Source organism: Anarhichas minor, unplaced genomic scaffold (assembly GCF_050575085.1).
Source record: "Anarhichas minor isolate MPS153535 unplaced genomic scaffold, ASM5057508v1 ptg000018l, whole genome shotgun sequence".
NCBI classification, from domain to species: domain Eukaryota; kingdom Metazoa; phylum Chordata; class Actinopteri; order Perciformes; family Anarhichadidae; genus Anarhichas; species Anarhichas minor.
In genome coordinates this window covers 9214834-9224727 of record NW_027466464.1, presented here as the reverse complement: position 1 = coordinate 9224727, position 9894 = coordinate 9214834, and the positions used below count along the sequence as shown (strand labels likewise).

The following is a 9894-nucleotide window of genomic DNA, read 5'->3' as shown; positions in this document are numbered from 1 at the left end:
CTGATAACTGGAATAATCAGATTAGATTTCCTCTCATATCCGCATACAGCATTGTGTTGAATAACTGAATCACGTGGCACCGTGCTCACTACCTCGTGTCTCAAGAAGTGTTATTTGTGTATTTGCCCCTGTTTTAATGGGTTGCATTTGTAATTGTAAAGTACTTTGAGCTGCATCTCCTGAAGGAAAAGTCTTTGATCTTTCATGATCCAAAGTATTTTATGTATCTTTAGTTTAGCTGTAAATTAAAGAAGAAAGTAGAACCATCTTCATATAATAAGGTCATAGTTTACCTTGACAATAATGAAATGCATTGATAAACACAGCATGCATTCACCACAAAGCACTGAACACATCAATCTAAGGTGGTGTTCAAGGAAGTAATACATGATATACTTCAGATAATCCATGTTCTGGAAAAGAGAAAATACTTATTCTAGTGTGGGAACTCATCCATTCAAACATCATAGGAGGAAATGTGTTTTGAAAAGCCACATCTGTCTTTTTGCATTTCCTCTGAAAGCTTTGAAGCCTCAAGCCGAAGCATGACCTAGATATACAGTCAAACATGTCTCACAGCACTCAGACACTCTGTCTTACACCCCCCCCCCCCCCCCTTCCTCAAATATCACAATGTCCTTGCTCACATAATGTTGTATTTAACTCAAAAGATAAAACCATATAAATATATCTGGTGCTTTTGCAAATGTTAAGCTACAGAACCAAGATGGCTGGCCTATACTGGAATTTCAGGCAAGGTGCAAAAAATAGAAAATGAAAAAAGCCTTTTTAAATCTCAACTTTACTCTTCAAACAATATTGTACAAGTGAAGCCAAAAAAAGGAACTACATTTAGACACATTTAGAGATTGGGATAAAGAGATTGCATACTAAAACTTCTCAATTAAAATAAACTTACATTAAAAAAAGGACAATATCTGAAAGACAAGGAACTGCATCTCCTATTTATTCCAGTCCAGTATCGTGAATACCCTGCATGTGCACAGAGTTGTCCACTAGGCGGAGCCACTTAGCCGGATTCTTTATTTTGCTGTGGCTCAAAGGCTGCTGGGAAATTTTTGAAACAGGAAGCAACGTGAGCCGATAAACAAGTCGACATCTAGCAGGTAAATGTTCGCTAAATAGAGGCGTTCAGCCTGTAAATAGAAGATATTGTTACATTTGACTGTTCGTCAGCTGTGTGTTGTTAATAGTTATTCTTTATCTTTCAGGATTGGAAGGTTTGCGGGTGGAATAACGTTAGCAACGTTAACCGGAAGATTCCCACAACTGCAAGACGTCTTCGATCATGGTAAGGCAGCCGAGAAGGTACAATCTTACCGTTTTTCGCCCATTAAAGGTGTTCGGCAAAGTGGAACAGTTGTATTCCCACAGGAAACTCAGGTGTTATGTCCACAGGAAGTGACACATTTCCCCTCTTGTATGTGCAGTTAAGTGAGAGCACATTACATGTTTTTGGTATTTTTTAACTACAAATTCAGTGTGCAAAAGGGCCCAGTTTACCTTTTTTAATTAACCGGCAGATTGCTGATGAAACCACTGTGAATAATATGAAAATAAGCCTAAGAACTGTACTGATCTTCTGCAGGAGGACATGAGCACCGTGATGTCCTGGTTCTCCAGCCCCGTGTACAGCCGCTACTGGCAGCACTACCAGCAGGCCATGGCCTGGCACCAGAGACACAGGCGAGCCTACCGGAAGGCCTTGGAGGCTGCCTACGGCCCCACGTACAGCCAGGGGCGGAGTCCCGGCAGCCAGCAGCAGCGCTACGCGGACTGGAACGCAGGGGAGGACGGAGAGGACGGGGACGGGAACGAGGAGAGCAGCTCGGACAGTGAGATCGAGTGTGACATCAGCAACATGGAGATCAGCGAGGAGCTTCGGCAGTACTTCGCCCAGACAGAGAAACACAAAGAGGAGCTGAGTAAGAGAACAAGGGGTTGAGGAATAGTTCAAGATTGTGACATTACTAGCAATTCTTTTGAGGACTGGAGTTTCCAAACGTCCTCCGTCTCCATCATCGTATCAGGAAATGAGCTCTGCTTGGGGATGCTGACATGCTTTGTGCCTGACAATAATCCGTTTTCTTGTCCTTGCAGAGAAGCAGCAGCAGATAGAGGCCGAGCAGCATGACAGCTACGTGCCGGCCGACCAGGACCTCCGCGGCGTCTCCTGGCGAAGCAGCGCGGCTCCTCCCTCGGACCGACCCGGCGAGAGACGCGGGGCGGAGATGAAGAAGCTGTACGGCAAGGACGCCGCCAAGATGCTGGCCATGGAGGCAGCGATGCAGCTCAATTTCGACAGAAACTGCGACCTCAAACAGCCCAAGTACTGGCCTGTTATCCCACTGAAACTGTGACGGCTGTAAACTATTTAATTTGGAGGAGATCCCTTCTCCGATCTCTCGGTGTGACAGCGGCTTTGCCGTGGAATGGACTGTGGCTGTCGCTGATGTGGAACTAACGGTGTGGGTTAGCTGAGGGCTACAAGTTATTTTAAGCACAAATAAAGTTGCATGAATTAGCTGAGCTTCTGCTTAGCCAGGCGCGAGTGTCACTGACCTGTCAGCTGCTGCTCTAAATGAAAACTTGTGATTTTGATGCTTCACATAATGTTGGATTCGCACTTTTACAGAAAGTATTTTAAACTCCGGATCGAGCATGCAGCGCTACCATTTACCCAAGACACTGCTTTGTTTTGTGCTAAATTTCAGGACAAAGAATAAAATAGAGTGTCGGCTGAGGTTGGGAGGTACAGTACCTGTCGCTGATGTAAATATACTCAAAACATGCGTTCTCCCTCCTAATCTGTTTCCCCTCTAGCTTGGTGATGTTGCATGCTGCAGTAGGCCCTCTTGTGCCTGTCGACTTAGTTTAACATGTTCAGCCCCCTTCCTCTGTTCAAATGGAGACGCGTTCCCGCATGGCTGCGTCCGATATTCCACTTTTCAACAAACACGGAGTGATTTGTTGTTGTTGCTTCTAAACTGTGCTTCTCTGATTCTGACATTTCATCGGCTTCAAAGCCATTTTTCTCAGGAGGGACGTTGACTATTCTCTTTTATCTTGCTCTTCACCACCCAGCCCCCCTTTTTTTTAGACTGAAGGATGTGTATTTTAATATAAATTCTGTTTGTAATAAAGTGTTTTCTGTTTGGATTAAACCTGCTTTGTCAGTGGTGATTTCTTATTTGCCTCTCTTTGTAATGGGAGTCTGGCTCTTGATTTGAGCATTTCGACATCCAAAGTATTGTATTGTTATTCAAATTAGGTCGAGGAAGGATCACTCAGATATTTTACTTAAGTAAAAGTACCAATGAAACAACTATGTCAAAGTCCTCGATTCATACTTGAAAATGGAAGTACAGGTGTTAATCCTTTACTATGGATTACAATGTTTTTTTAAAAGCCAGAAATGACATTAAAAAAAGTAAAGAAGAAGAGGTCGTGTATTGACCACTGAGTCCTCCTGTTTCAGTGCAGAGGTTGAAGGGTTTCTTTTTGTAGCCCTTCATGTTGATGGCCGCTGTCGTGACGTTTGACCTGATGGATCATCAGAATGGAGACCAGCAGCTGTAAAGATGGGTACTCGGTTAGAAAGACAGACAGGTGACCAGTGCAGGTAATTCAGAAGTAAGAGACTTAAGCAATCCGTCCAACCCACAGCGTACAACAACTGTTAAGAATTTAAATTCTGACTGGAGGCCAACAGCTATTATACAGATCCTTTTTTACATTTTTTTGTTTGGTTTATTGTCAGCATATTGTTAGCAGGTAGCTGCTTAGGTAAAGTACCAAATGTTGAAATAACAACTTGCAAATGCTAGCTTATATTTCTGAACACAGGCGTAGCAGTGTTTCTGAAGGTAAAAAAGGTAAAACAACTGGACAAAGGCAGATCTTTCCAAAAGGACAGTTTGTGTGCCAAGTTGTTTTTCTCACATTAGAGTAATTTCGGGATAAAGAAAATCCTCCTGTGGGGAACACTGCCATTGTCTAAAAGGTTTATTGTAAGAACTGCCACTCCCATCATAAATGTCTGTATAGAGATTTTATTCAGGACATCATTTACAAATATGCAGTCAGAGTTCACTGAGCTCTGGCTTTGGGTGGAATTTCTTGGGCTGTGGTGGATGTGTGGTGGGGGGGTCATCTGTCATGCAGTGCAGCCAGCGATGCCTGAAGAGTGAACACAAAGGTAGCTGGCTTAAATGACAAGCTAATTCCTTAATTTTATTCATTTTGTGGGGATTTTTGTTGACGGTTACATTTCTACGGGAGGTGAAAACATGTAAATAATGTTTAATCTACTTGTCAAGACAGTACAGTAGACTACAAACAACTGCATGTATATATATTTTTTTATACGTCTAAGGTAGATAGAGTTTTAGCCCAAATGGTCATTGTCGTACTGATTCTATACCAAACTGCTCTAACATCAGCTAGAGCCATGCTGCCATCCACCTGCCACATGGCATCATAATGTATTTGTTAATTTATATTTTTGAATGAATAATCTGTAAAAAACTACGATATTTCCCTCTGAAGAGTAGTGTTGAAACGTTAGAAGCATACAGTAGCAGAAAATGGAAGTACAAGTACCTCAAAATTGTACAATAGTAAATGCACTTAAGTACTAATACATAACATAACTAACTAGTTAACTAAGTATTCATTAACAGCTGAAAGTACTCACTGATAGAGAGAGTACCAACTGTACTAACAACAATAAACAGCTGTTTATTATCAGTTTATTCAGCGGTGATAATTTAATTTAAACTTTGTGTAATCAATAACATATCATACATATATATTATCCCCAATAACTGACCGAGAACCACGTGTTTGTCGCTGGTTAAAACATGTCAACAGTACACAAATCAGCATTTAGCCTGATTAGCATCAGCATTGATTATGAACGGTTTCGTTAGCCACCAGCTAACACAGTAAAGTAGCAGCACTAGCGGGCTAAATAACAAGCTAACGGTTCATGTTTCAAATATAATTTACCAATCCATGATAGTGGGCTGCAAATTCCCGCTTCACGAGGCTTGACAGGAACATTTTGACATGTTTACATCAGTGGGATTGCAGTACATGAACACTGAACTATAGGGGGCAGCATCGTGTCTCACGGCATCCAATCTACCGGGAAATCAAAAGCAGAAGAAGAAGAAGACGCAAAAATACCAACGAAGAAGAATCCTGTCAAACTCATGAAGCAGGAATTTGCAGCCCATGTGACGTCACAAAGGCTCGAAACAGAACGGTCAGTTGTTTGCGTTCTGTAGCCTTTGTGACGTCACGTGATTGCCTGTGATCCTGTGATCTCTTTGATAGACATTGACTACCCTGAAGCTATATAAGCCGACTTTTCAAACGAGTAGGTCAGTTTTACACTCGCAGAGCAGATACGTGAAATCTTTACCGCATTGAAGATTAGAATTAAACCATGGATGGACTAGAAATATCCCCACTGGACCACGAACTGGAGACCATATCCCAACGACCTAATCTCCCAGAAAATCAAATGTATTCTGAAACTTCCCCCCAAGAATCTCTCCAGGGTCAAGTATATAACTTTGAGAGTGATTACAAACAGTACCGTGAAAGAAATCAAATCTCTTTTATGGACATGGTATTAGGTTCAAGCTCTCATATAACTACTACAAATGATGAAACAGCTAATCTCCCAGAAATTAAAATGTATTCTGATTTAAAAGAGAAATGTTTTACTTTCATGGGCATGATGGAGCGCTGGCTGGCAAAAAATGGTAAGTTCGGTGAATTGAGATGCATGAAAGATAAATACGCTGGACATCTTTTCAATAAATATTTGCCCTCACCATGCATGGTATGGAAGGTTGAAAATATTAACATTATCCTTGAGGAAGTTAAGGATCTAATGACCGAGATCATTGTGGCCAATACATTCATTGAGTATGATATTGTAAAAAATGAAATCTCTCAGGACATTGAAGATGTAGCTAAATTCTTTCTTTGGCTAATTCTAAAAGACCAGAAGAGATATAAGAAGGTATTTCCAACAGGAATGGATATCGACGATCGCAAATCTGTTGAAATCATGTCATACATAGATCAAGAGGAGAGTGATTATTGCCCAGACGTTGTCAGAGCTATAATCCCAAATTCAGTTAGGGATTGCCTCAGCAGTCACTTAACATATAAACGCGTGATCACCGCAGAAGCAATCAGAAGCAGAACATCTTGCAATGATTCACACTCCTACAGATACTCTAGGACACTGAACTTAATGCGGTCTTTCATGGAACAGATATACGTTAAGATCGACTCACACAAAATGTACCCTAAGTATCATTCGTACTTCTGGTTCAATAACGAACGTTCAACTCCTGGCTCAGTACATGAGGACGCACATGCTGAACCTCGGCCAGGTGCAAAGGCGCAGGAAGAACTAAAGAAAAGGTCAGTTCAGGTATTCGCGGAGGCGCTGGTTTCGCGGATTTTCAAAGAAGCAGATCTGAACTGGACCACTGCAGACCCCGAAGCCATCACTATGCGACTGTTTGAAAGAACGTGGATCGAAGTCCAGGATGTCAATTTTGATCCCAAAACATTAAAACAACTTGACAAGGCCATTTTCAAGAAACTGTGTAAGAAGTGGGGCAATTCAAACGAGGTGCTGTTGTCCATGGAATTAGAGGAACGAGAACTTGGGAACTGCATTGCCTCCTGTGTCAAATATCACCTGACACAACACAAAATGCGCAACACTATCTGCAATTTCTTCAGATGTGGAAAGGAGGTTTGGGAAACAATCTCCATGGATAGACCAGACACATCACAGACAGAGGGGATGGACAGATGTGCTGTCAGCCCTCTCAGGGGAACAAATGAGAACCAGGTGAAGTCCAGTCCGGACGACACACAGAGCTTTTCAGAGGTTCATGAAGTCTTGATCCATAAAGAGGTTGCAGCCTCATGTGTCAACTCTGCCCTCTCCTTTATCGCTCCAAGTGAAGAGTCTGTAATTAATCCGGGCATCACTCCCCCTCACAGAAGTCCAACTTCCCCCCAAGAAGAACTACAGAGAGAGGGGGAGTGTTCAACTGATAAAGGCTCATCCGCTCATCCTTTCTTCTGGTTCAATAACAATCCTTCAATAACTGGCTCAGTACATGAGGATGCACTTTCTGAACCTTGGCCAGGTGCAATAGCACAGGAAGAACTAAAGAAAAGGTCAGTTCAGGTATTCGTGGAGGCGCTGGTTTTGCGGATTTTAAAAAAAACAAATCAGAGTTGGGCCACCCAGTACTTTGCAGAACCCATCACTATGCGTCCGTTTGAGGCCATCATTATGTATCTGTTTGAAAGAACGTGGATCGAAGTCCAGGATGTCGATTTTGATATCAAAAGATTAAAAAATCTTGACAAGGCCATTTTCAAGAAACTGTGTAAGAAGTTTGGCAGTTCAAACGAGGTGCTGTTGTCCATGGAATTAGAGGAACGAGAACTTGGGAACTACATTGCCTCCTGTGTCGAATATCACCTGACACAACACAAACAGCGCAACACTATCTGCAATTTCTTCAGATGGAGAAAGGGGGTTCGGGAAACAAACTCCATGGATAGACCAGACACATCACAGACAGAGGGGATGGACAGATGTGCTGTCAGCCCTCTCAGGGGAAGAAATGAGAACCAGGTGAAGTCCAATCCGGACGACACACAGAGCTTTTCAGAGGTTCATGAAGTCTTAATCCATAAAGAGGTTGCAGCCTCATGTGTCAACTCTGCCCTCTCCTTTATCGCTCCAAGTGAAGAGTCTGTAATTAATCCGGGCATCACTCCCCCTCACAGAAGTCCAACTTCCCCCCAAGAAGAATTACAGAGAGAGGGGGAGTGTTCAACTGATAAAGGCTCATCCGCTCATCCTTTCTTCTGGTTCAATAACAATCCTTCAATAACTGGCTCAGTACATGAGGATGCACTTTCTGAACCTTGGCCAGGTGCAACAGTGCAGGAAGAACTAAAGAACGAAGATTCTGATTCAATAACTAGCTCAGGATATTGGGACGCACTTTGGTGGTTTTTTTCCCCTTCAAGATGAACGCAATAAAGAGCTCCGGTCCTCTCAGGGCCACCTCAGAGGTCCAAAGTGTGACCTCACAGCTTGAGCCTGTGTGATGTCTACTGTGATAGTAGGCACCATCTGATAACTTGTACTGTGATAGTAGAAGTTATCAGATGTAATAATCGAATTACTTCTACTGTGATAGTAGACACCATCTGATAACTTGTACTGTGATAGTAGAAGTTATCAGATGTTCCAATAATCTAATAACTGAATGTAGAGGAACAAATGAACGGAGCTGCTGCCTCTGCCCCATTAGCTCATGTTATAAAACTGTTCATTTAGAAAGCAGCGAGAACACCTTTTATTATGTTCACTATGTCCAAGTCAAGGGGAGGATTCAAACAAAACTATAATAACCATAACATAAGCACAGCAATCATTTGTGTCAAGTCTCTAATAAGTTACGTACGGCTGATTTGAAACTGTTGCCGTTCATTTACAATCCATCAATTAACATGTGGGCATGGCAACGAGCAGCAGGTTTGAATCCCTATCAGTGTGTGTAAATAGTGAACACTTTGGGTCTGCGAGTGTGTGTGTGTGTGTGTGTGTCATTGTTTTTGTCCCTTTCCAGGAATAAATTTCACCGGTCAGTTGGTCAGCACAAAGGCCACATGCTGCGCTTCATAACAACCACTGTTTCTCTCTCCATTCATGTGTTTTCTTCTCCTCAGTCTGTGTAATCACTATGGAAACAAATAATACATAAAGGAAGTGGGAGATTTGTACTCTTCTTGCATTAGACTTTCTTTACAAATAGTCAAAACACTTATTTTTTCAAGTTTTGTTTCCTTTTCTTTCCTTATCTCCAGGTTTTCCATGACTGTGGAGTCTCTGTCTCTCTCCCGTCATGAACGTGACTCCGGGCAACTGTACGGCAGAGATGCCGTACGGATACCAACCCCGCATGAGGGGGCTTTACATCGCCACCGAGCTCGTCATCGCAGTGCTGGCCATCATCGGCAACTTCCTGGTCTGTCTGGCTGTCAGCCGCAACAGAAAACTCCGCACTGTCACCAATTACTTCCTGGTGAGGAAACCTGTTTCGACCCCATCTAAAATGTGACATACGAACCTGTGGTTTGAGGAAAACTACGAGCAGATATCTAAAGGACCAAAAGTGTGTTTTACTCTGTGAAGGTATCATTGTCAGTGGCAGATATCCTGGTGGGCTTGGTGGCCATTCCCTGCGCAGTGCTGACAGACCTGGGTCGACCTCACCATGACCTGCCCCTCTGCCTGGTGCTGCTCAGCATCCTGATGGTGCTCACACAGGTAGGAGCATCTAACCTGGTGGCTTTGGGGATCGATTGCCGGTTGGAATCCTGCAGGGCAAGAGCGCCACCTATAATGTCCCTTAATACAGAATTGATCAAACCTTCGACCTACGAAGGTTTCTTTTATTTTGTGTTTATGCCAAGGAACTAATATATTTCCCCATCATGCTTAAGACTCTGTAGTGCAGGGGTCTTCAAAGTTTTTCAGGCCAAGGACCCCCAAACTGATAGAGAGATGGAGCAGGGACCCCTGACTATATATATTGTATAAAATTGTGTTTTATATTAAACTGGGCCTGGTGCCCTGTATAAACATACTTCTTTATTGTGCATTCAATACTAAGCTATTCAAATAATACACAGGTTCATATATTCATGTTTTTATTTTAAACATGTGCAAGGTACAGTGAGTAGGGAGGCCGTGCCACTGCCTTTTATAAACATACCTTGTCAGCTGATACCAATGCCAATATCAAC

At 42.7% G+C, this 9894-nt stretch overlaps 1 protein-coding gene across 1 annotated transcript; it reads left to right on the top strand.

Annotated features, from left to right (window-relative positions):
• Nucleotides 1–1068: 1068 nt before the first annotated feature.
• gemin8 (gem (nuclear organelle) associated protein 8) lies at nt 1069–3185 on the top strand. The gene is made up of 4 exons (XM_076095061.1): nt 1069–1127; nt 1233–1312; nt 1610–1946; nt 2122–3185. The coding sequence occupies exons 2-4, from the start codon at nt 1310–1312 to the stop codon at nt 2379–2381; spliced, it is 600 nt and encodes a 199-aa protein (XP_075951176.1). The 5' UTR covers nt 1069–1127; nt 1233–1309; the 3' UTR covers nt 2382–3185.
• Nucleotides 3186–9894: the final 6709 nt, after the last annotated feature.